Source organism: Archocentrus centrarchus, unplaced genomic scaffold (assembly GCF_007364275.1).
Source record: "Archocentrus centrarchus isolate MPI-CPG fArcCen1 unplaced genomic scaffold, fArcCen1 scaffold_24_ctg1, whole genome shotgun sequence".
Classification (NCBI taxonomy): Eukaryota; Metazoa; Chordata; class Actinopteri; order Cichliformes; family Cichlidae; genus Archocentrus; species Archocentrus centrarchus.
Genome location: NW_022060254.1, coordinates 5,549,649 through 5,577,154, shown reverse-complemented (window position 1 = coordinate 5,577,154; position 27,506 = coordinate 5,549,649). Strand labels below are relative to the sequence as shown.

The following is a 27,506-nucleotide window of genomic DNA, read 5'->3' as shown; positions in this document are numbered from 1 at the left end:
ACCTGATTTGCATAATTGGTCTTTTGCATGTATTTGTAATCGGGGCTGTTGGAGAGACAAAAAGTGAAGAAAAAACACCCTAAAAATGTTTACAACGACAAATGAACTTCATGAAAAAAAATCTTTGCTTTTAATGCTTTGCCTGGACTCAAAGTACATAAATTAATTTTGTCCCATATTGTTTGATTAAATCTAGTAAATCCACCGGGTGCATCATGAGGAACTTCTGGTACAAATCAAATTCTGCTGTGGAGTTGCAGTATAGCAGTACCCTCTTGCTTGCAGCCAAGTACTCTTTGGGGTCCAGGCGTTGCCAAAGTGTATGAATGAATGTAGCACGAAGGCTGTATGTACACAAAACACAGCGACAGTGGAGGATTTCAGGTTTCCAGTCTATCTCCAAAACTTTCCAAAAGTCATCGACGCCACTGGAAAAAGTGGCTAAATTTGTTGCTACTTGCTTTTTGAAAAAATAGTCATTAGGGGGGTCTGAAAAGTTGCTAAATCTAGCGACAAAGTCACTAAGTTGGCAACACTGGCCGCCAGCAACGCGTGGCTAATCCAAGTAAGATACATCGTGACAGTGGAGTAATCGATCCACCATTATACCAAACACAGCACGCTCCAAATTCAAAGATGGCTGAGGACAGTGGACATGGTGGAGCTACCAGTTCAGGTATAACTTTAAATAGTAAATTTTTTCTCAGTGTATGTATATTGAAGAAAAGCACTGGATACATGCGTCACCTGAGCTGGTAGCTCCACCCTGTCCACTGTCCTCAGCCATCTTTGAATTTGGAGCATGCTGTGTTTGGTATAATGGCGGATTGATTAGTCCGCCCTGTGACGTCATTTCAACACTTTTCTACTCGTACCCACAAACTTGAATTTGTGTCCACACAGAGGGGAGGAGTTCATAGTTGAAGAAATTAGAGTTGTTTTCACAAGACTTTGCACTCACAGCTTTTAGATTTGTACTCACATAAAAACAAACCTAATCTGCACAGTTTCTCAAATACAAATACGAATGTTAGAATAATGCACACCTCTTTTTGACAGTTATCTTACTCCATATGTAAGCAGACTCGTCTCCATCTGAAGTGCAGCTGATGCTGGTGGTGTTGTCTGCAAACTTAACAATGGTGTTGGAGCTCTGTGATGTCATAGAGTCATGGGGTATTTGGGGCGTGGCCACAGCAAAGGTGTGAACATTGTGACATGGGTGTCACTGTTTTGATCAGGGTGACGTACAGAATGTTTGTACTAAATTTCTGAGAAACTAAATGTTTTTCTCTCCATGTAAATATTTGTTTCATTGTGTAGGAGCTTGTTGCTAACAAGGACATGACTTTACTAACGTGGAACCAGAACCTCAATGAAGCACAAAAACCAACACTCTGAGTGTCTAATGAAGTGATGTGTTTGTGGTTGGTGTTAATCTGCTCCTAAACTTCACTGAGTGACCTTAAAAAGTCTTCAAAGGTCTTAAATGTGAGTTTGCTGAAGCTGCAGGAACCCTGCTTTGATCCTCAAACACATCAGGAGCAGCTGCTCCATCACAAACACCACAGAAGAAGAACAACACTGGATCAGGTTAAAGGTCAGCAGCTGTTTTTAATCTGCATTGATGTCACAGGGACAGTGCATGTTCATGGACATCAATGTAAACATTGAAAGTTGCCAGATTGGAGCCAAACTGCTCATTTCCATCTGTAGTCCCTGAGAGGGTCACATGACTCTATCCAATATCCCAAAGACACACAGACACACAAGAAAAGCAGCAGAGACACAAAGACAAATGGCAACAATCCATCATAGTGAGTTAAAGTGATCACAGGTCTGCTTTGTTGGAGATGAGCCTTCAAAGTGGAACATGTGACCACTGAAGGCCACGCCCCTCTGATCATGTGATCATGTTGTGCTCCTCCTCCTCAGAGCATCCACCTGTGCTTCCTCTCCTCTCTCCTCCACCTGTTCCAGTGAGGGAACGTCCTCCACGATGGAAAGTGCTGAGAGTTTCCTCCAGAGTGAGACCTCTGTCACAGTTCAGAGGATCTACAGCAGCAGAGACCTTCATGGAAACTAAAAGACTCAAACACACAACAACAACATCACACTGACTCCACTCTGACATCACTGATCAATAATCAAAGAACAAACAGATCAAACTGATTGATCAGCCATCAGAGGAGTCGGATCAATGGAGCTGCTTCTGTTCCCAATGATCCCTGTTTGATCCTGGAATTGAGCTCTCCCTGCAGAGGAGACACAAGACAGTCAGAGACACACACACACACACACACACACACACACACACACACACACACACACACACACACACACACACACACACACACACACACACACACACACGCCTACCTTTGACTTTGAGCAGCACTGATTTCCATCTGATGATGTGTCCGTTCCTCCTGACCTCACAGATGTATCTCCCACTGTCTCTCTCTGTGGGCTGATCCAGGGTCAGACTGAGGTCTCCAGTTCTCAGCAGGTCTTCATTCATCTTCGTTCGGTCTCTGTAATCCTGGTGCTGTTCTTCAGGCTGGTCAGAGCCGTTCTGATACACATGGACTTTTGTGTCTTTTATTACCTTCCACTCCACTTCAGCATCTTCAGGCAGGTTTCCTGTGGTTTTGAAGGGCAGCTGAACAGACTCCGCCCCCTCTTCCACCTCCACCTGACAGGCTGAGAGGACAAAAAACACAACATGAGCTGTACAAAGTCTGATCATGTGACTCCTGTTGTGCATAGTGATGGAATGGCACCTCCTTTATCAGGTGTAGTAATAATTACTGTTTGGAATGGTTGGAGGCTCAACTAGTGGAACTTAGAAAATGTGCACACTGCACAGTTTCTGCACATGTGCCTGATGAACTACTACAGTCCTTAGTTTTTGGAACCCCGGCTGAGTGGGTACTAAAAAAGTACCTGGTACCTGGACCTAATGGAAGACCCTACAAACCAAGCTGAGTTGAGTGGCATGGAGCTGAGTAGGTACTAATGGAAACACGGCTAACAGACAGTTTGTCTCTACCTGCAGGGCTTCCTTCCTGCTGTCAGTCACAGACAGATCAACAGGTTGTGGATAAAAAGCAGATTCCTTCAGCAGAGGATCCATATCACACTGGAAGCATGTGTTCGGGAAAAGAATCCATGAAAATGTTTGAAACCATCTCAGACTCTGATGTGGATCTACCTGGTTTCACCCTCAAACGCTCGCACAGAGACGCTGAAGCCAGTGGCAAGAAAAAAGGTGGAGGTCTGGCTTTATTTGTGGAGCAGAGATGGTGCAATCCTGCACACATCACTGTCAAGGAGATGATGTGTTGTCCTGGTGTTGAGTTGTTGCCTGTTATGGCCATACCAAGATAATTCAGTCCTATCATAACAATACTGTAGACTCCACCCGAGGCAACAGGCGGAGCTCCATGTGACGTCTCCATGAAACTGTTACTAGGATACAGACTGGATGAAAGCTGGCTCTGGACCTCGAGCCAGGCTGGACACGCTGGGAGAGGTGGTGGAAAAATGCACACTAAAGACATCAGAAGCCATCAACACACACTTTATAACATCTTCATGGAACAAAGATCATCAGTACTGACAAACTGCTCCCTCCATGCACACAGTATCATTGTTTCTCTTAGTCTTAAGCTGGACTCGGATCCTCCTGAGACATTTTTATATTTCAGTCATAATAACCAAGAGGACAGTTTGTGCAGGGTGGAGAAAATCTGATGCATCATCCAGTTCATTCAGGATCAGCTCCAACCTGCAGTTTGTTTGCTGCCTCCATCCACCTTGGTTCAATTTGCTCTTCTTAAAGTTGGAGCTCTTAACAGTCAGGCTGTGATTCTCAACGAGCTGATGTTTTTAACAGAAATGAAATCTGGAGAGGGCTGTGTGAATTCTGACCCCCACATATTCAATTCAGTTTTATTGATATAGCACCAAATCACAACAAACTTGATTGTTTTAGTCAATCCAGAGAAAGAGGGTGGGGTGGAAGTTTGGTTCAAATTCTCCCCTGTAAAGGTGGATGAAGGGTGTGAAACACCTCCAGCTGTGCAGGTATCTGCCACCCTCCTGACACTGCATCAGAGCTGAACTCTCAGATTTTTGATTCTCCTGTGTGATCACATCATTTTAACATCCACGTTGGGACTTTGGGCGTCTTTGAGAATCCTTTGTGTTAGATTTGAATTTTCCCATTGAACTTTTCTCTGGATGGTTTCTTTAGATTTTCAGGGTTTAATTTCACATCTAAATCTGTTCCTGGATCAGTTTGGTTCCTATTTTCTTCGTCTCTGTTTGTGTCACTCAGTCGTGTTCTGTGGTCTCACTTCCTGTTTTTTACTCACCCACTGACAGGGGAAGGTGGGTCATGTTCTCAGCTGTGTGTGTTTTTTGTTTGTTAACAAAATGACTCAAAGAGTTTTGAACCAAAATTGATAAAACTTTGTAGAAACATTCCCTCGGGGCCCAAGAAAATATGATTTCATTTTCAAGGTCAAAGGTCAAGGTAAAAAAAAAAAGCCTCCTCACTGGCAAAGTTTTAAAATTCATATCTCTGTGAGTTTTTCATCTATTGCAGTGAAATTCTGTCCTCAGGTATAAACTGTGACTGTTGATAATTAATTTTAAATTAAAATGCTACAATAATGCAAAGTGACCTACAGACCCCACACATGGTTGGAGGATGGAGTCCTGACTCCTGCAGTCTGCATCCTTGAGCAAGGCACTGAACCCTCAGTTTCCCCTGAAGCACTGAGAGTGTGAGTGTGTGTGACTGTTAAACAGCAGTGAGGCTGTGCGCCAGGGTGGCTCAGCGGATGAGCAGGCGCCCACATATGCTGCCTGGTGGTGCAGAGGGCGCAGGTTTGTGTCCCGACCTGTTGCCATTTACTGCGTGTCTTCCCCACCTCTCTGCTCCTGATTTCCTGTCTCTCTACACTGCTGACAGTCACATAAAGTTGTAAAAAGCCCAAAAAAAAAGCCCTCAGGCGCAGATAAAATCCTTCTATGAATGAATGAGACTTGTAGTGAGAAAGTGCTTTGAGTGCTCAGCTGAGCAGAAAGCTGCTATATAATTATAATATATAAGTAGCAGTGCATTTACCATTGCTCCTCCATGACCCACCTTCATCCCTATAAGAATCATTACAGTAATCAAACTATTCTGTGAGTCTAAATCCTCTGTCCTACCACAGTGAAGTGGATGTGCAGCCCTGGTATCATCATATCACCTTCACACTGACAATATTAAATATCTAGGCATCAATAACCCAGCTGTCAGAGCCGTTCAGTCCTCTACTTCAACCAGTGCAGGATGAGCTAAGCTGCTGGACCAGCCTCCTCCTCTCCCTCTGTCAAAGAGCAGCAGTCACTAAAATGTCACTTTGATGTAAAATCAGCTTTTTACTCGCAGTGATCCTCAATCATCCCAACAACTCCTGCTTCAAACCTCTCAGCACGGTCAGAGTCCTGCTGGACAAATAACAGTCCACGTATTAAACTCACAACTTTACAGAAGTCAAAGTCCCGGGGCGATTAGAAACCCCAAACTCTGAACTGTATCATCTAAAATACTCCTGTTTAGCACACACCGTGGTGTTCAGTGGACTATAAAGACAGCCCATGAATCCATGGCTCAACAGCAGTTTAACAGGAAAGTGGGAAAATCTGGAAGCATCTGAGCTGAGAATAAAACATCAGAAGAAGAAATGGAGCACGAGTCAGAGTCCAGGAAGTCCTCAGTGGGAAAAAGACAAACAATGCTCCAAACCTTTGACTCTGAGCAGCAGTGATTTGGCTCTGAGGATGTTTCTGTTCCTCCAGACTTTACAGCTGAAACTTCCACTGTCCCAGTCTGTGGGCTGTTCCAGGGTCAGACTGAGGTCTCCGCTTCTCAGCAGGTCTTCACTCATCTTCGTCCGGCCTCTGTAGGCCCGGTACTGTTCTTCAGGCTGGTCAGAGCCCTGCTGATACATGTGCACTGTCCTGGATTTCCCATCCTTCCACACCACCTTACAGTCTTCAGGCAGGTGTTGTGTGGTGTTGAAGGGCAGCTGCACAGACTTCACCTCTGAATCCGCCTCCACTTGTGGGACTGAAGGACAACAAAGCATGATGTAAGATATGATGTTATAATGCTGAGATGAGCGTTCCACTTTGTCATCAATGGTCCTAAATGCAAATGTGGAACTAGAAGGGCACTTCCACTTTTCTTCTTTTACATTAAATGTTGGCTCAGGCTGATGTGATTCATTCTTACTATGAAGAAATACACGTGCACTGTTAGAGAACCAAACTGACATTTACAACAAACCACCAACACAAACAGCTGTGTACAGAAATGAGGAAGTGTGTCTACAATTGTGATAATTTATACACAAAGAAAAATGACTGTATGCTTGTAAGAGCAGCAAATTAGAGGCTCAAGAACGAGAAGATGAGGCAGAGAGTGAAAAACTAACCAAATTAATCCAGTGTGAGCTCAGGTTTCACACTGATAAATAAAATACAGTTATTGGATGAAGCTGACTGAGACTGAACCTCCATCTTGATGACCTCTGACCTTTGACCTGTATCTACAGCACTGACCTCTGACATTAAGCTCTACTTGTTTCTCCATCAGGATCTTTCCCTCACTGCTGCAGATGGTGCAGGTGTAGGTGGTTGTCTTTGTGGGGTGTTTCAGGGTCAGACTGAGGTCTCCAGGTTTCAGAAGGTTTCTCTTCATCTTCGTTCGTCCTCTGTAAAAGTCGTGCTGTTCTTCAGGCCGGTCAGAGCCGCTCTGATACATGTGGACCTTCCTGTTGTCTCTGTCCTTCCACTCCACTTTAGCATCTTTGGATAACCAAACTGTGGATTTGCAGGGCAGCTGGACAGACTCCCCCCCTGAGTCCACCTCCACCTGGTAACCTGAGAGAACAACAAAGCACGACATGATGACATCATCAGCAGGTCTGATGGTCACATGACCTCCCTGTCCCCTCCTCCTAGTCTCAGATTGTGTGTCAGTTTGTTCCTGATGTGTTCCTGACTCGTTCTTTGGTAACTAGTCACAGCGTCCTGTAAAGAGCTGCAGACATGTTGATGAAGAGCAGAAGAACAGACACACTGAGCCTCCACAGTCTCACACACATCAGCACAGGAACCATGAAGATCTCATGTGTCTGCTCTGAACATCTGAAGCTCTCCACCACATGACTGAGCACAACTCAAGGAGGAACATTTACTGAAGCTGCTGCCACACTTCCTGTCAGCACATGTTTCCATGGCAGCCTGCTGTTTGCCACCACAGAAGAAGAACAGCTGTGTGTCAGATCAGTGCAGTGAAGTTTGTGTGAGCAACAGTCAAGGAGCCCCCAGAGGACACCTGTTAACCATCGGCATTATGGGTAGTGTGGTAGCAGAGACTCACCTGACATGAAATGCTCCCAGAAATGAAATAAAAGACCCACAAAAACCACAACAAGAAGAACCAGGAGAAGCATCAGAGCTTTGGCCCAGGATGGAAACAGTTCTGTGGAGAAACATAAAGAACAACATGACCTTTGACCTCTGACTGAATGTAATAAATAAATTTGATGATAGTCCTATACTTCAATCAAAGAGTTGACATGGTTAAAATCTGAGTGATGTGAGATGGATCTACAGCAGGTGTTTGTTGCTGACCTTTGACCTGCAGCTGTACATCTGTCAGTCTTTGTTCATCTCCAAGGTCTCCAGCAGAGCAGGTGTAGGTGCCGCTGTCAGACAGTTGGAGGTCGGTCAGCTTCAGGCTGAGGTCTCCAGTCTCCAGAGCGTCAGTCTTCATGGATGTTCGGCCGCTGTAACGCTCGTTCTGATCTTTCAGCTCGTCTCCTTGCAGCTGACGCTGGTGGACGGTTGAAGGACTGAGGTCGGAGCGGCTCCACACCACTGTGGGGTCACTCAGTGTTAAAGTGTCAAACTGACAGGGCAGGATGAAAGAGTCCCCCTCATACAGCTCCACAGCTGAGGCATGCTGGGAAACTGAGGACACACAGACAGAGACTCCATCATGTGCTGCTTTGAGGTAAAGATCAAGTTTAGACACATTTACAGAAACAGAACGACAAACATTACAAACCTTTTCAGAACTCACACAGATTAAAAAAACAGGACTTCAGAAAAGAGGCAACTGAGGAATTACAACAGTTCAAACATGATGAGATGATGATGGACTTTCAAGGTCTTCTTGAGATTAAAAAATGTGTCATATTTACAATATTTCTTCACTGAAGGACCTTAGTGATCTGTGTCCAAACAAAGCTCAGAGTCAAAGGTCACACCAGACTGTGAGTGGAAGTCCTGATGGAGGACAGATGTTCAAGGTCTTTAACATCAGAGAGACAGATCATCAGAGTTCAGACTGCATGTGTGTTACTGTCCATCAGTGCAACATACAGCTGTGTATCATCCACATAATAGTGGAAATGAACACAGTATTTAGATTATCTGAGCAAATGGAAGAAGATAGAAAGTAAAATGGGACTAAGAACAGATCCCTGAGGAACTCCACGTGAGAGGGAGGCTGAGGATGAGGAGAATCCTCCCATTCAAACAGAGAAGGATCTGTCTGATAAGGAGGAGCGAAACCAGGAAAGATATCAAGGTTTCATGGTGAACCACATCAGATCCAGAAGAATTAGAAGAGATCAGAGCCCAGAGTCTGATGTTTCCATTCCTCCAGACTTTACAGAGTCAGCAGCAACAATAAATCATTGATCACTTTGATCAGAGTTGTTTCTGTGCTGCAGGGAGAAAAAACAGAAAGATTTCTTAAGATGTTACTGCTGTTCATATGTAGGATTCACTGAGATGCAGAAGATTTCTCTGATGATTTAGATAAAAACAGTTTGAAACTGTTTTGAGATGAGCTCAGACAGGAGGGTCCAGGAGGGGGGCTTACTACCTGAACTAAAACCCTCAGCTCTTCTGCACTGTTTTTATACCTCTGCTGTGATCACTGAGCAATGGAACACATGGTATTTCAGATTTCTGACCTTCAAAGGGGTGTTGTCATCAAGGACAGAGGTACACAATCTATTGAAATGATCTCACAGTTCACTGAGAGCTCCCTGAGATCACTGGGTCACAATTGTGTGATTAGCTGTTTGACTGGATCTCTACCAAGTCTGCAGTTCATCAGTCTCTCCCATGATAACGTTCACTGTTCTCGCTGTGTTCACCTCTCACTTGCCTGCTGGGCTCCCAATCTTCACCTGGATGCCTCTGTTGATGCAGAGTCCTCCTGTGGTTCATCATGGATGAACAAGCAGTTTTTATGTTCTCAGCCTGTCTGTACTGCCCCATCCTTCCTACTCAACCCATCAACAGGTTCTTCACCACACAGCTGCTGAGCTCCTATAGCTCCACCAGGGTTTCACTGCTTCCTGGACATCACTCGCCATGCCCATCAGATAAACATCCATTGCGAAATCTGAGGGAGATTTCACGATGGCAACCCCAAACCTGGTCTTCAACTCATCATGCCCCAAGAACCTCCATATGGAAAGTTGTCCACAGTGTCTGAACCAACCTAGCAGGTTAAGTAACCTCACAGATGTTGGCTTCAGAGTATTGTACCTCATCATAAGATGCAGATCCCAGCAGATCCACCCTTCCCTTTGTATCTGAAGTCCTTCAGGAAATAGTTCCATCTCAGGTTCATGCTCACTTGTCTAGCAACAACCTTTATGAACAGTTCTGGTCTGGTTTCCACCCTGTTCATAGTACAGAAACAGCCTTGGTAAAAATCACCAATGACCACCTCGTGGCAGCTGACTGTGGTCTATTAATCATTCTGATCCTCCACGATCTGAATGGAGCCTTCGACACCACATCCCAGAATATCCTTCTTGAGAGATTAGCTTTTATTGGAATCACTGACACGCCCTTAAACTGGTTTAAATCTTATCTCTCCAGCCACCGTCAGCTCATTCAACACAACTTCAATTCCAACCCATTTCCTGTTACTACTGGTGTCCCCAGGGATCTGTCCTGCAACCTCTTCTATTTATTATTTATCTACTTCCTCTTGGTCATATCGTCAATAAATTTAATATAAGTTTCCATTATTATTATTATTATGCTGATCACAACAAGCTCTACCTACCAATCAAACCCACCTGCATGCTCCCACCCACCAACTCTCTGTGTTTGACTCCATCAAAGCAAATCTTGGAGGCAACACAGATCAAACTGAGGATCTCATCATCTCAGTATAACATCTTCTCCCTCCCTCAGGTCAAGAGTCTGAGTTTCATCCCTGACAGCACTGATATGGTCTTTTTTGGTGATGTCGCCCTGCTGAACAGCAGCAGTGATGGTCGATGTATTTCCGGGTAACACGGAACATAAATGCATGGTTTAAATACACCAATCACGGAGCTCCATCTGTGATCTTACAGCAGAGGGTTGATCGCATTTCTCTACATGACCTCCCTGTGTGTGCTGCTCTGTGTTTGTCACTGATTTCAATCAATGATCAGAGCCTGCTGAGCCTGCTAGCAGACAGAAGAGGGCCCTCCTGCTGATCTGTATGGGACACACACACACACACACACACACACACACAGAGCAGCTGATTTTTTTGAGTTATCTTACCGTGCATGAGGATCACAAACACCACAAACATCTTCATGTTCATCTGTCAGCAGCTCCCACTGTGATCCTCGGCAGACACTCTCACAATGCTCAGACTGTGAACCACAGCAGCTTTTTCGTCCTGCAGGATCACAGACCAATGAAGTAGGTGTGTCACTCTGTACAGAACAAAGACCAAAGGTCTCCTACCATGTGAAGACAAACACTTTGACCTCTGAACTCAGTGATACGTGCCTCTTCAGATTCAATCTGTTAGTTCAGCTTCTTCTTACATGACAGCCAAAACATTCAGAGTTATTTAAGTGAACTGAACCTTTAACTGTGCTCACAGCTGCTCTGCTCACATGTGGCAACCATGAGCGACTCACAAAGTTCAGATTCACAGTTTGTTGAGCGTGTGGAAATCCAGCAGAGATCAGCTCTGAGGAGGTTCAGGCTCCTCACAGTGTGACTGCTGAGTGCACCAGTTCCACACAAAGCTCAGCTTACCGAGCTCAAGGCCGGCTCAGAAGGTCACATGAGGATCATTTACAGCAGAGTGGAGCAAACTTTAGGAAGAAAAACAGGAAACTTTTAAAACTTCAGCTCACTGTGTGTGTGTGTGTGTGTGTGTGTGCGTGTGTGTGTGTGTATGTGTGTGTGTATCCGTGTTTATAGGACTAGGTTGTTGATTTTAATCTTGAGTCATAGCCTTTTATGGCCTGTCACACACTCCTGTAATTTCAGCCTGTATCTCTCTGTGGAGACAATAAACACACCTTTGATTTTCAACAATAAAAACACCTGCACTAATGAACCAACACAGTCTGCAACATGATGTTTGATTAAATACAGAGTGAAGTATAAACAGAGTAAAAGGAGGTGAATGAAAAGGAACACATCATAGACATGCATCATCATCATATTGGGGTGATATGGTACTATGAGGTCTTTGAGATAAGATGGTGCCTGATTGTTCAAGACCTTGTATGTGAGGAGAAGAATTTTAAATTCTATTCTAGATTTAACAGGGAGCCAATGAAGAGAAGCCAATATGGGAGAAATCTGCTCTCTCTTTCTAGTCCCTGTCAGTACTCTAGCTGCAGCATTTTGGATCAGCTGAAGGCTTTTCAGGGAGCTTTTAGGACAGCCTGATAATAATGAATTACAATAGTCCAGCCTAGAAGTAATAAATGCATGAATTAGCTTTTCAGCATCACTCTGAGAAAGGATGTTTCTAAATTTTTCTAAATGCAAAAAAGTGGTCCTACATATTTGTTTAATATGTGCATTGAAGGACATATCCTGGTCAAAAATGACTCCAAGATTTCTCACAGTGTTACTGGAGGCCAAAGTAATGCCATCCAGAGTAAGTATCTGGTTAGACACCATGTTTCTAAGATTTGTGGGGCCGAGTACAAGAACTTCGGTTTTATCTGAATTTAGAAGCAGGAAATTAGAGGTCATCCAGGCCTTAATGTCTTTAAGACATTCCTGCAGTTTAACTAATTGATGTGTGTCATCTGGCTTCATTGATAGGTAAAGCTGGGTATCATCTGCATAACAATGAAAACTGATGCAATGCTTTCTAATAATACTGCCTAAGGGCAGCATGTATAATGTAAATAAAATTGGTCCTAGCACAGAACCCTGTGGAACTCCATAATGAACCTTAGTGTGTGAAGAAGACTCCCCATTTACATGAACAAATTGGAGTCTATGAGATAAATATGATTCAAACCACTGCAGTGCAGTACCTTTAATACCTATAGCATGCTCTAATCTCTGTAATAAAATGTTATGGTCAACAGTATCAAAAGCTGCACTGAGGTCCAACAGGACAAGAACAGAGATGAGTCCACTGTCAGAGGCTCTAAGAAGATCATTTGTAACCTTCACTAATGCTGTTTCTGTACTGTGATGAATTCTGAAACCTGACTGAAGCTCTTCAAATAAACCGTTCCTCTGCAGATGATCAGTTAGCTGTTTTACAACTACTCTTTCAAGAGTCTTTGAGAGAAAAGGAAGGTTGGAGATTGGCCTATAATTAGCTAAGACAGCTGGGTCAGTGATGGCTTTTTAAGTAGCTGTTTAATTACAGCCACCTTGAAGGTCTGTGGTACATACCCAACTAATAACGACTGATTGATCATTTTTAAGATAGAAGCATAATTATTGTTTTAAAGACCAAAACTGACTAAATTTGTATGTTTATACAAAGGCTGAAATGTACTTGTGCATATTTTTTTATATTTGTGCACCAACCTCTGAATCTGTCATCAAACTGCACAGATGTAAACACGACTGTTTGTTTACTCCAGTCTTTACTTCGTAACACATGCACACAGGTTATTATTTGATCATTTACACACAAACATTACTGTTTATAGCAAAAACTGCTGGAACAACAAAAGCAACAGCAGAGAGGTGAAATAGAAGTGACCTGAAGGAACTGTTTTATGTGCTTATCTCAGCTCTACAATGAAGAACAAAAGAGAAAAAGCAAAATGATGCAGGCTGTCAGCACTGAGTTTAGAACAAAGATCTCAGCAGAGGTTAAGAAACTCCTGAGGAGCAGAAACTGGACTTTGGACTTCAACTCAGCTTCAATCTGAGATAATCAAAGATATGAAAGTTTGTGATGTCAAAGAAATCAAAGTAAAACCAGAAACAACCCAAATAACTAAACATGACACAGACACACACTGAGGAGGCAACAATGACAACAAACTCCCAACAGAAACCACAACGTGAGAATATCACAAACTGAAACGAGTCCCAGGAAAATAAACCCAAAATCCCAAACTTCAATAAAACAGAAACAGCATTCAGTAATAAAGCTCAGAAACATCACCAACCCCAGCGACCATGACAGACTCACAACTGTGTCATTATTAGCTCTTCAGGTCAAAGCTGGAGCTGAGTTTGGTCTCTGCTCAGGATCAGTTCATATTCATGAAAATCCTTCAATGAAAAGAAATCATTGGAAATACATTCATATAATTGTTGAAATGAAATAAACTGTTGTCTGATTGGACTCCAAAGAGGCCACAGCAGAGCTCAGTCCCATAGTTCTAGCTCTTCAGTGAGCAGCAGCACTCTGCTGTTGTCTGTGGACACACTAAACACATCAAACACACTCCTGTTTGTCCTCAGTGTGTCTGCAGCACCTCTGAGAGTTCATTTAACGTTCCTCAGAAGCTGTTCAGTCCATCCAAACACTCTGCAGCGCTGACAGCCACTTCAGCTCATTCATGGATTTTGGTTCATCCATAAGCCAAGGAAGGAGAGGATGGTGTGGGTTTAAATAGAAAGAGAGAAAAAGAGTGAAGGTCACATGGTGATCCTGTGATCCTGTGATCCTCGTCTGTCGCTGAAGCCTTTTCCTGGATGTGAAGCATGAGGGAGTGAAGGAGCATTGAGGAGAAGAAGAGGCTCAGAGAGTCTGACTGCTCTCACACTGAATGCTTCATGCTGTGGATGTTGTTGATGAGGGTCTGCTGTGCTCACACTGCAGAGTCATGAAGATGGAGCACAGAAACATCATCTGAGATACTTCAGCCATCAGCTCTTCCTGCAGGCTGGATGACAACATCTCTTCATCACTGAGGTGCAGTTTAAATGAGAAAGCAGAATATGAGCTGTAAATGAAATTAACTCATCTGTTCTCCTTCTGCAGCAGCAGCTCCTCACATGTTTCTGTCTCTGTGGATGATGCAGAACAGGAAGTGTTTGTACAGCAGATGAAGGCAGGTGAGTGTGGATGTGGACGGCCACTTCATCACCTGTTGAGGAGCTTCACACATGACTCAGCCACATTTCCTAGAACAGAACAGTGAGATCAGCAAATCCACATGAAACTTTCAGGGCTCAAAGACACACTTTATCTCTGTTAGAAGCTGACATCAGATCAGTTTGACACCTGCTCTTTGAGGGAATGTTGGACTGAGATCTTCTCACTGAAGTGCATCTTATTAGTTGGCTATGTACCACAGACCTTCAAGGTGGCTGTAATTAAACCTCTACTTAAAAAGCCATCACTGACCCAGCTGCCTTAGCTAATTATAGGCCAATCTCCAACCTTCCTTTTCTCTCAAAGATTCTTGAAAGAGTAGTTGTAAAACAGCTAACTGATCATCTGCAGAGGAACGGTTTATTTGAAGAGTTTCAGTCAGAATTCAGAATTCATCACAGTACAGAAACAGCATTAGTGAAGGTTACAAATGATCTTCTTACAGCCTCTGACAGTGGACTCATCTCTGTTCTTGTCCTGTTGGACCTCAGTGCAGCTTTGATACTGTTGACCATAACATTTTATTACAGAGATTAGAGCATGCTATAGGTATTAAAGGTACTGCACTGCAGTGGTTTGAATCATATTTATCTCATAGACTCCAATTTGTTCATGTAAATGGGGAGTCTTCTTCACACACTAAGGTTAATTATGGAGTTCCACAGGGTTCTGTGCTAGGACCAATTTTATTTACATTATACATGCTTCCCTTAGGCAGTATTATTAGAAAGCACTGCATCAATTTTCATTGTTATGCAGATGATACTCAGCTTTACCTCTCAATGAAGCCAGACGACACATCAATTAGTTAAACTGCAGGAATGTCTTAAAGACATTAAGGCCTGGATGACCTCTAATTTCCTGCTTCTAAACTCAGATAAAACTGAAATTCTTGTTCTCGGCCCCACAAATCTTAGAAACATGGTGTCTAACCAGATACTTACTCTGGATGGCATTACTTTGGCCTCCAGTAACACTGTGAGAAGTCTTGGAGTCATTTTTGACCACGATATGTCCTTCAATGCACATATTAAACAAATATGTAGGACCGCTTTTTTGCATTTGCGCAATATTTCTAAAATTAGAAACATCCTTTCTCAGAGTGATGCTGAAAAGCTAATTCATGCATTTATTACTTCTAGGGTGGACTATTGTAATTCATTATTATTAGGCTGTCCTAAAAGCTCCCTGAAAAGCCTTCAGCTGATTCAAAATGCTGCAGCTAGAGTACTGACAGGGACTAGAAAGAGGGAGCAGATTTCTCCCATATTGGCTTCTCTTCATTGGCTCCCTGTTAAATCTAGAATAGAATTTAAAATTCTTCTCCTCACATACAAGGTCTTGAATAATCAGGCACCATCTTATCTCAAAGACGTCATAGTCCCATATCACCCCAACAGAGCACTTTGCTCTCAGACTGCTGGCTTACTTGTGGTTCCTCGGATACTTAAGAGTAGAATGGGAGGCAGAGCCTTCAGCTTTCAGGCGCCTCTTCTGTGGAACCAGCTTCCAGCTTGGATTCGGGAGACAGACACCCTCTCTCTTTTTAAGATTAGGCTTAAAACTTTCCTTTATGATAAAGCTTATCTGTCTGAGCTGCTTCACTGTCACACCGCTGTAAGAGCTCTGAGGTCATCGAACCAGCTGCTCTTACAGAGGCCTAAAACTAGACTAAAACAGAGAGGTGATCGAGCTTTTGCAGCAGCAGCACCAAAGCTATGGAACGATCTACCTCTCCATATCCGCACAGCTCAGACGATACACACATTTAAATCTCTATTAAAAACACATTTCTTTTCCTTGGCATTTGGCTGCAGTGCTACCTCCTTTTAGATGATTGTTTTATGGTATTTTATGGTACTTGTTTTAACGTTTTAATTTTTAATTTTCTTATGTTATTATTGTTCTTAATGTTTTTATTTATTTATTTTTATTTTATTATTTTATTTATTTATTTATATATTTTTATTTTTATTTAGTATAGTCCTTGGGGTTACAGATCTTGTACAGCACTTTGGTCAACGTCGTTGTTTTAAATGTGCTTTATAAATAAACTTGACTTGACTTGACTTTACTTGACTTATAGTTAGGGCTGGATCAGGTGACCCTGAACCATCCCTTAGTTATGCTGCTATAGGCCTAGTCTGCTGGGGGGTTCACATAATGCACTGTTTCTTCTCATTCACCTTATTTACTTTTTTTATACTCCACTCTGCATTTAATCATTAATTGTTATTAATCTCTGTCTCTCTTCCACAGCATGTCTTTCTCTCCCCTCAGCCCAACCGGTCTCAGCAGATGACTGCCCCTCCCTGAGCCTGGTTCTGCTGGAGGTTTCTTCCTGTTAAAAGGGAGTTTTTCCTTCCCACTGTCACCAAGTGCTGCTCATAGGGGGTCGTTTTGACTGTTGGGTTTTCTCTGTATTATTGTAGGGTCTTTACCCACAATACAAAGCGCCTTGAGGCGACAGTTTGTTGTGATTTGGCGCTATATAAATAAAATTGAATTGAATTGAATTAAAGCTCACATGGAGCCAGAAGAGATGGAAGCATGACTCCACATGATGAGAGCATGAACACTCAGAGATGTTCAGTTATTAGGATGAAGCAGCAGAGTCTGAAATGACACATTTCTGCTACATCATGTTGCTTAGAGAGAAAAACAAAGTTTGCTTTGAAGCTTTCTGTCATGGTCCTCGACCTTCGCTCCAGTGTTTGGAGTTTATTGTTGGTGTTGCAGTTTTGGAGTATTTGGGCTGTGTTAGCGTTTTGTGGGTTTTCCTCAGTGTGCCTGTCTCTCTGTGTGTAGTCTGTCTCTGTTTCCTTGTTTACACACTTCCTGTCTCATTTTGATTTCACGTGCATTGTGTTCAGTTTGCTTCCTCTTGTCTTGTGTTATTTTGTCCAGCTGTTACCTCTCCTTACCCTGTGTGTGAATTGCCTCAGTGTCTCTCTGCTCTTTGTTGTGTCGTCCCCTCATGGTGTTGTGTGTCCCTGTTCCTGGTTTTGCATTAACTTCTGGTTTCTGGACTATCTGCAAAGCTCTGCTCTTGGAGGATTTTGTAGTTAGTCCATCCTCTCAGCAATAAACCTTAAGTCTTTGCCTGTCTGCCAAGTCCAGTGTTTGGGTCCGAGCTCTGCCAGCTCTGACAGCCAGGACAAACATCTGTAAAATCCTGTGAGAGCCATTCATCGAATTTTAACCTTTGATTTTTGTTTCCAGCTGTTTTGAAACCAGAAACATCTGTAAAGACGGAATCTTCTTGTCTTTAACTTTCACTCTCAGCTGGGAACATCTGGATCCCAACATCCTGAAAGAAAATCCAAACACAGCCCCAAAATCCTGAAAAGCTGCAGCTCGGACAGAACGGAGGCTCAGCCACACTTTGTTCCATGGAAGAATTAATCCCTCCAGGATCAATGAAGTATCTATAATATATACTGTGGGTGGCAGTGGTGCAGTGGGTAGGTGCTCACCTCACTATTGTAGGTAGCATGGAATTGTAAAGCGTCTTTGAGTACCGTGAAAAGTGCTGTGTAAGTCTAAGGCATCATTATTATTATTATATATAAATATAAAGGAGAGGGGCTCCACTTTGTGACCATGAATAACAGAGCAGATATCTGCTGTCTCCCTCTGAGGCTCTCCTGCATGTTGTTCTCCAGCTGCTGCAGGATCTGCTCACATAGGATCTCTGCTTTGGAAAAAGGTCAAAGGTGAGATCACTGTGGTCACAAGGTAAGCTTAAAATGTGCCTTTATACCAGTCTATTATATACAGTATGTTACTACTATACTATACTATACTGTACATATGGAGAGTATACATTGATTACACAATTTTGCCGTCAGTGGGATATCTGTACATGTGACCTCTGACCTCTGAGTGAGTGCAGCACAGACTGTAAACAAGGACAAACTGCTGCTCATTTTCCTGCTTTATTTACAGCAGGAATTCATTGTGGTTATCAAAATACTGATAAATCAATGTTGTGAAAAAACTGTTAATATGCTTAAAACCACTAAATGTCTGATTTTAGCAAACACTGATACACAGCATGATGTGTGTTAATGCAGCCTGATGTTCATCTGAAATGATCTCAAAACTCAATGACTGAACATCTTCACATCCAGCATGTAGTTTATAATCAATGAGAAATCAGAGCCATGTCAAAATGTACTTTTTATTACTTCATAGATGGAATTACTCACACAGATCATTTTTAATATGGGTTCCAAAACAAATACAGCACCAAACAAAGGTTTGGACACCAAACCTTTGTTTGGTGCTGTACATAAAACACAGTCAGGGTTGAAAGGTCATTAGAATAACGGCAGAGGTGGCAAAAGTACTGACATTCTGTACTTAAGTAGAAGTACAAGTACTTGTGTTAAAAAATACTTTGGTAAAAGTTGAAGTACTGGTTCAACTTCTTTACTTAAGTAAAAGTAAAAAAGTACAGGCTCTGAAATGTACTCAAAGTAAGAAAGTAAAGTAGCTCTTTGGAGGACGTTTCTACCTGCTATTTTTCTGTTAGCTAACTGAACCTCATTAATTGTATATTATTGCAATAATATAAAAGGTATTAGGTACTAAACTGCAGTATTTTCATACAATCTTTGAATTACACAAAGTCAGCATACTTCAGTTTGTTTTGCAGTCCTTCCCTTTAAATCTAACCTCTCTTCTTCCTCTCCTGTCCTCTTTCTCCATCTCTGAGTGAACTTCTCTCTCTTTGCTCTCCCTGAAATACAGCAGCTCTGCTTTTAGCTAGCTGTGTGACAACTGCCACACACTTTGTGTGTTGCAGATATTTGTTGAGCATTTAGAAACGTTGCATTTACCTGCCACACGTTACTCCCTTCATGCTCGCTCCTCTTCAGTACCGTGCTAAGCTGTTTATGTCCTGCGAGCACACTTACGGACTCAGTCCGGCCCGCTGTAACTCCTGATTATAGCGCTATGAATGATAAATGATTAAATGGGCTTGTGTATTTAATCCCCTTGTACGCGATAAGTCCGGTGATGGAGCATACGCCAGTACGATTGTCTCCTTTATGTTATTATTCCTCCGTTTAGACTCAGATCGTTGATGTTTGACGGAAATGCAAACTTTTCTCAGACGTGTTAAACCTAAAGTAACGAGTCTGTTTTCAAAATGTAAGAAGTAGAAAGTACAGATACTTGTGTAAAAATGCAGGGAGTAAAAGTAAAAAGTACTCAGAAAAATAAATACTCAAGTAAAGTACAGATACCTGAAAAATGTACTTAAGTACGGTAACGAAGTATTTGTACTTCGTTACTTTCCCACCTCTGAATAACGGTCACTATATATGTTATGAAGTCTTATTGTACACATGAACAATCCAGGCCTTCGCACTTTTAATGCTAATAATAACGGAGCAGACCCCGGCCCCATCATCTCTGCAGAGGCACCATCCTGACCTGCTGCATCACGGTGTGGGGCGGCGCCTCGCAGCATCTTCCTGCAGGATCTTCCAGCGTGTTGTGAGAGCAGCTGAGAAGATCATCATGCCTGTGTGTACACCATCACTTTATCCAGATAGAAGCGACTTCTGTTTTTCTGTTAGACCTAATATCACTATAAAGACTGTTATCTGTTATGGATGCATCTCATTAGCTTATTTTTAGTATAGCTTACTTAGATCTAACTAGATTTTTGTGTAAACTGTACATAATCAGATTTAGATTCACGTTTACACCATTGCACCACAAGTCTGAAAGTAATATACAGTGGTTAAGGACATTTTTCAATTTTCAATTTTTCACTCTTTGTTTCTTTGCATCCATTTGCTACAATCAAAAAGTTCATCCTGCCCTCAGCTGATAGAGGAGTCGGATCAATGGAGCTGCTTCTGTTCCTGATGATCCCTGTTTGATCCTGGACCTGAGCTCTCCTGCAGAGGAGACACAAGACAGTCACACACACATACACGCACGCACGCACGTGCACACACACACACACACACACACACACACACACACACACACACACACACACACACACACACACACAAACAACCTTTGACTGTGAGCAGCACTGTTTTCCCTCTCCAAATCTTTCCATAGACTCCACATCTGTATTCTCCACTGTCTCTCTCTGTGGGCTGGTTCAGGGTCAGACTGAGGTCTCCAGTTTTCAGAGGATCTTCATTCATCTTTGTTCGGTCTCTATAATCCTGGTGCTGTTTGTCAGGTTGGTCAGAGCCATCCTTAGATACATGGACTATCTCTTTGGGTTATAGCGTACCCACTCCACTTTAGCATCTTCAGGCAGGTTTTCTGAGGTTTATTAAAGGACAGCTGGATAGACTCCCTCCCTCCTCCACCTCCACCTGGACAATCTGAAAGAACAACAAACAACATGAGCGTATGTTAGCTGTGTCCAAATTTAGGGGCTGCGTCCTTCGAAGGCCGCATTGTAGGCTGATTACATTGAGCGAGGCGATGAAGGCTGTCCAAAATTTGAAGACTACTTCAAATGCGGTCGACGAATACATCCTTTTCTTGAATTGTAGGATGGTTCCAGTGTATATTCATGGCCTACCATATCCCATGATTCATTGCACATCATTGCTATAGAGAACGCCTGACTCCCGGCACATCCTTTTCAACTGCCCCACTGGAAGTTAACGCAGATATAACTCACTCGGCTGATCTCTAACAGTTGATGTTTGGTTAATTTCAGTGTTTCATTTGTTCCTGAGCAAATCAAAGATGAATGAGCTCAGCATCTTTCAAACTCTTGGTATTTTATACATTTAGACTGATTTGGACTCAACTAACAAAACTGTTGATTTGCTCCAAACTAAAATCATGTCAGAGGATTTTATTTTAAAAATTATGATCATTTTTAATCATCTTCTGTTCATTTAAATGCACAGTTGCTCGCCTTACATTTTTGGCTTTTAGAGAAAAATATCAAAGAATTTGATTATTGAAGGAACTAAAAAATAGATTCAAACTAAAAACTTTATAGAATAAACTCCTACATGACCTCTGACCTTTGACTGTATCTACAGCACTGACCCTTGACTTTCAGTCTCATTTCTTTCCTCATCAGGGTGTTTCCCTCCATGCTGCAGACAGTGCAAGTGTAGATATTTGTGTCTTCATTTGTGGGTATTTCAGGTCAGACTGAGGTCTCCAGTTTTCAGCAGGTCTTCGTTCATCTTTGTTTCGGTCTCTGTAAAACGGGTATTGGTTCTTCAAGCTGGTCAGAGCCGTTCTGATACAGGTGGACCTTCCTACAGTATCTGCTCTTCCACTCCACTTTAACATCTTCAGGCAGGTGAACTGTGGTTTTGCAGACCAGCTGGACAGACTCCACCCCTGAATCACCTCCACCTGGGGGACTGAGAGGACAACCAAAGCACAACATGAGCTGGATGGAGACATTTGTGTTGCCTCTAACACGCTGAATGTTGCTGCTTCACTGGGAGCTCACTGTTAGATAGAAAGTGTTCAGTGTGAAGAGGAGACGCAGCAGAAAGATGAAGACTGACAGGAAGAAAGCAGTGAACAGATTGTTGGAGCTGCTGTTAGTGGGACAGGACTTTATTCAGTCTGTGAGGAGCAGATTGGACTTGATGAAGCAGAGAAACATGAGTGTTTCTCAGTGCTGTAGCTCAGCCTGTAGAACATCTGAACAAGTTAAAAGGTTAAATGCAACCTAGCACCAAGTGTTTTTTTTATAAGAATTAAAAAAAAAATCTAATAACATATTTTGACAATATTATAACAACATTTTAGGGGTCATAGGAAAATATCAGGGGGCCTAAAGCCCTCCTGAAACAGCTCTGTTGATATTTATGATTTTGCAAATTTCCTTCATAAAACGTAATAAGCTAAGTGACACTTTACAGTTTCTGTTATGCTAACATATTTTACTTGAGTGTACATTTGATTGTATTTTTGTGTTATTCAGGCTGTACTGTGGATTCACCTTCAGTCATCTCAGACCAGGCCAGCATCTCGTCACAACCTCCTGAGCCTCATTGGCACTCAGTCCAAAAACAGTGGGAGGACCCTTCACAACAAGATCATCAGTACTGCACCACGTCCCACAGAAAAGACGTCCAGGACAAGATGATGAATGTGATGAAGTTGCATGTTTTATTCTTCAAAATGATGCAGATGCTTTGCTGTACACTGGTATAGCCTTAGAAACATTTAACACTCGTGTCAACACTGGAAGGATATGATAGCAATGAATTTACAATACCTGTATGAGATCAAGTCCTAATGACACTGAAATTAAAGACTAACCATGTAATAAGTGACCTAAGCCACCAGTTTCACATACAGTCATGGCTGAAAATGTTGGCACCCCAGAAAATCTTCCAGAAAATGATTGCAGTCATACATGTTTTGTTATGCACATGTTCATTTCCTTTGTGTGAATTGGAAAAACACAAAAAAAGAGGGAAAAAACCCCAAACCCATATAATTTCATGCTAAACTGCAAAAATGGGCTGGACAGAATTGTTGGCACCTTTCAAAATTTTGGGTAAAAACTTTTTTTCAAGCATTTGATGCTCGTTTAAACTCACCTGTGGCAGTAACAGGTGCGGGCAATATAAAAATCACATCTGAAACCAGATAAAAAGGAAAGAAGTTGACTTAGTCTTTGCATTGTGTGTCTGTGTGTGCCACACTAAACATGGAGAACAGAAAGAGGAGAAGAGAACTGTCTGAAGACTTGAGAACCAAAATTGTAGAAAAATATCAACAATCTCCCCGGTTACAAGTCCATCTCCATAGATCTGGATGTTCCTTTGTCCACGGTGTGCAACATAATCAAGAAGTCTATAGCCCACAGCACTGTAGCTAACCTCCCTGGACATGGACGGAAGAGAAAAACAGATGAAAGGGTGCAGCACAGGATAGTCCGGATGGTGGATAAACAGCCCCAATCAAGTTCTAAAGAACTTCAAGCTGTCCTGCAGGCTCAGGATGCATCAGTGTCAGCGTAAACTATCCATCGACATTTGAATGAAAGGAAACGCTGTGGCAAGACACCCAGGAGGACCCCACTGCTGACACAGAGGCATAAAAAATCTAGACTGCAGTTTTCCAAAATGTTCGCAAATGGGCCAAAATCCTCCTGGGACAATGTCTTGTGGACAGATGAGACCAAGATAGAGCTTTTTGGTAAAGCACATCATTCTACATCATTATGGGTTGTTTTGCTGCCTCTGGCACTGGATTGTTTGACTGGCTTGCATGGCATCATGAAATCTGAAGGATTCTGGGGCACAATGTAGGGCCCAGTGTTAGAAAGCTGGGTTTGCATCTAAGGTCATGGGTCTCCCAAACATACTTCAAAAAGCACACACAGATCACATCCAAGTCGCATATATTTGGAAAGGCGAACAACCGCGCAAAAAAAACAAAACATTGAATTTCACAAAAAAATCGGAATTGGGTCACTTCAGGCTGCAGCGTGAATGTAGCCTAAGAGACCTGGACAAGTTTGCAAAGAAGCGTGGTCCAAAATTCCAGCTGATAGGTGTAAGAAGCTTGTTGACGGTTATAGGAAGTGATTGATTCCAGTTATTTTTTCCAAAGGGTGTGCAAACGAATATTAAGTTGAGAGTGCCAGTAATTTTTCTGGCCCATTTTGGACTTTTGCATAGAATTATATGAGTTTTGGATTTTTTTTTTCTGTTTTTTGTGTTTTTCCAACACACACAAAGGAAATAAACATGTGCATAACAAAAAGCACAAAAATTGTGTATTCTTGACATTTTCTTGTCTTGGAAGATTGCAAATATATAGAACTATTTGCAACATTTTATGTCATCAGTTTGTCATTAATTTCCCACCATTTGTTTAAATTATGTACATTTTGTTGTGACAATAACGTTGGCTTGTTTGTTCAGCATTACTTTATCAATTTTATTGCTTTGAAGGTAATTATACACCTCGGTGCTCTTATACTTTCGTGATTCCTCGCCATCAACACCTTCGGAAAAAAACAAGGTAATTGATAATGTAGATGTAGCTGACTTTGGGCCATAATTTCACATCATTTACACAAGTGGCAGGTGAGGCACTGTTACTGAATTGTCCTCGCTGCTTTTAAAACATGCCAGCAATGTATCCACCTCCGATGTGGTCCCATTTACGGCAGGTAAAAGAAACTACACTGTTGAAATTTTTAAATAAACAGCAAATGTGTAACCTTGCACCTTTAAACTTTTTCCACGCCTCCATTGCTCTCTGCGTGTTCGTGTGTTGTGCTTGCTGTGCTGAGAATTTCAGCTGTTATTTTTTTTCTCTACTTTAGCTCCCAGAATGGATTGCTATAACCACAGTGTGCTAGCAAGTGCTGCCATTAGCACTAGCGATGTTTCGGTACCAGAAGGACCACACAGGGGAAAAACTGCAGTACGGAAGTTAAAATATGCAGATGCACTGTTAATACGAAAAAAGTATTTCTTATCCGATTACTCAAGTAACTGATGGAATAATCGATAGAATACTCAATTACTAAAATAATCAATAGTTGCAGCCCTGATGAAGTTTGCAGCATACCATAAGCCAATGCATCACCTTCTCACATAGGAGCAACAGGATTCAGGTGATAGAGCGATTGTTAATACACTGAAGCGCTGAAGAAGATAAATTAATTTAAATTTAATCACTTTGTAAATTGTTTGTCTGAGCTGACAGACTGAATCAGCATCACGATGGCCTCTGACCTCTGACCAGTGTCTGCACCACTGACCTCTAACAGTGAGCAGCACTTCCTTTGTCATCAGGATAATTGCCCTTGTGTTGTAGATGGTGCAGGTGTAGGTGTTTGTGTCTCCATCTGTGGGGTGTTTCAGGGTCAGACTGAGGTCTCCAGGTTTCAGTAGATCTTCATTCATCTTCGTTCGTCCTCTGTAATCCTGGTCCTGTTCTTCAGGCCGGTCAGAGCCCTTCTGATACACGTGGACCTTCCTGTTGTTATTGTCCTTCCACTCCACTTTAGCTTCTTTCAGCAGGTGAACTATGGTTTTGCAAGGCAGCTGGACAGACTCCACTCCTGAGTCCACCTCCACCTTGTAAACTGAGAGGACAACAAAGCACAACATGATAACATCATCAGCAGGTCTGATGGTCACATGACCTCCCTGTCCCCTCCTCCTAGTCTCAGATTGTGTGTCAGTTTGTTCCTGATGTGTTCCTGACTCGTTCTTTGGTAACTAGTCACAGCGTCCTGTAAAGAGCTGCAGACATGTTGATGAAGAGCAGAAGAACAGACACACTGAGCCTCCACAGTCTCACACACGCACACAGGAACCATGAAGATCTCAAGTGTCTGCTCTGAACATCTGAAGCTCTCCACCACATGACTGAGCACAACTCAAGGAGGAACATTTACTGAAGCTGCTGCAACACTTCCTGTCAGCACATGTTTTCATGGCAGCCTGCTGTTTACCACCACAGAAGAAGAACAGCTGTGTGTCAGATCAGTGCAGTGAAGCACACACACTGTTTAGTAAAGTCATGTTGTGGAGCTGTTTCACTGATCAGTGACTGAGTCTGAAGGAGGAAGTTTCTCTTCAGCTCTCTGTATCAGCTGTTTGAACTCTGAACTCTTTCAGCTTCTGGAACAAGTTTGTGTGAGCGACAGTCAAGAAGCCCCCAGAGGACACCTGCTAACCATCGGCATTATGGGTAGTGTAGGAGGAGAGACTCACCTGACATGAAAAAGTGCCAAAAATAAAATAAAAAACCTCCAGAAACCACAAGAAGAACCAGAAGAACCAGGAGAGCTTTGACCCAGGATGGAAATGATTCTGTGGAGAAACATAAAAACAGCATGACCTTTGAACTCTGACCTAAATCTACAGCACTGATCTCTATATTCAATTCTGTTACACTGACCTCTGACCTGCAGCACTACTTTCTGTCTCAGGATGTCTTTGTCCCTGTAGATGGTGCAGATGTATCCTCCTGTGTCTCTCTGTGTGGGCTGTTTCAGGGTCAGACTGAGGTCTCCAGTTCTCAGCAGGTCTTCATTCATCTTCGTTCGGTTTCTGTAAAAACCGTCCTGGTTCTTAAGTTGGTCACGGCTGTAATCGTACATGGACCATCATGATTCTGGGTCAGAGCGAGTCCACTCCACCCTGGTGTCCTCGGGCAGGTCAGGTGTTGTTTTGCAGGGCAGGATGACAGACTCTGAGCCTTCCTTCACCTTCACCTCCACCTGCTGGTCTGAGAGGACAATAAACCACAATATGAGCTGTAGAAACAGCAGCAGGCACACTGATGGGAACTGGAGCCCAGCTGAGGATCTACATTACTGACCTGTGACCTCTGACCCTGTTAGAATAAAAACATGGACTCTGACAGACTTCTATAAAACCATCCTGACAGTTTGATGTTACTGGCTGACAGAAAACCATCAACTGTAAATAAATCCACAGATATGTGTGTGTGCTGAGCCTCCCTGAGTGCAGCACACACACCTCTGTGCATGTGCAGCACAGTGGAAATAACAGAGGAACTCCTATGAAGCATGGGGTTAGGATGATTTTATGTCAAGTTTTGCATGCTTTTGGTTTTTTTTGTGTGATATAGGCCACACCCATGTGGGAGTGTAGGTCTCACTCTACTCCAGCTGCCAGGCATTTGGAGTTGAGTGCTAGAATTAAGTGGTGTGGGTTTGGGCCCTCTAGAAAGGGAGAAGAAAGGAGGAGCGCTGGGCATGGGAGAGACAGGAAGTAAGAGGATTGTATGAACACAGGAGTGGCTGCTCAAAATGGAGTTGGATTGGAAATCTGAGTTGAGAAAAACCCCTTTTTTAAGGAAGCTCATTTTTACCTAGCCTGGTTGATTCTAAGTCTTTTTAAAGGGGTCTAGTTTTACTGAGAAGAGGATTCATCTTGTGTTTTAACAAAGAACAGGACTGGGAACTGCTAAGGAGAGCCTGCATGTAAAGGGAGCTGCAGGAGGAAAAAGTCCACTGTTCCATTAGGAGGTGGCCACCCTGATGAAAGCACTCAAGACCTGGAGAGGAAAAGATTGAGCTGCAGTCCCAGGATTTCATGTGGAACCCCACTCC

General features: G+C 42.7%; 2 protein-coding genes across 3 annotated transcripts in view; one reads left to right on the top strand and one right to left on the bottom strand.

The window, feature by feature from the left end:
• The window catches only part of LOC115775636 (NLR family CARD domain-containing protein 3-like), an 866,494-nt gene that overhangs the window by 106,855 nt on the left and 732,133 nt on the right, over window positions 1-27,506 (top strand). The gene's annotated exons all lie outside the window — the stretch shown is intronic.
• Window positions 1,606-10,788, bottom strand: LOC115775783 (butyrophilin-like protein 2). Of its 2 annotated transcripts, XM_030723316.1 has the most exons (7): window positions 10,654-10,788; window positions 7,699-8,037; window positions 7,445-7,546; window positions 6,622-6,942; window positions 5,804-6,127; window positions 2,380-2,703; window positions 1,606-2,255 (listed from the first exon to the last, which is right to left on the bottom strand). In XM_030723316.1, the coding sequence occupies exons 1-7, from the start codon at window positions 10,694-10,696 to the stop codon at window positions 2,164-2,166; spliced, it is 1,545 nt and encodes a 514-aa protein (XP_030579176.1). In that variant the 5' UTR covers window positions 10,697-10,788; the 3' UTR covers window positions 1,606-2,163. The 2 variants fall into 2 exon arrangements, with proteins under 2 accessions (XP_030579176.1, XP_030579177.1); XM_030723317.1 differs by lacking the exon at window positions 5,804-6,127.

Bases quoted from the DNA above. Each gene is read 5' to 3' on its own strand.
- LOC115775783 (XM_030723316.1), bottom strand. From the start codon at position 10,696: ATGAACATGAAGATGTTTGTGGTGTTTGTGATCCTCATGCACG. The intron at 7,547-7,698 runs GTCAGCAACAAA...GTTTCTCCACAG, and splicing joins TGTACAGCTGCAGGTCAAAG to AACTGTTTCCATCCTGGGCC. The intron at 6,943-7,444 runs GTGAGTCTCTGC...TTGTTCTCTCAG, and splicing joins CTGGGAGCATTTCATGTCAG to GTTACCAGGTGGAGGTGGAC.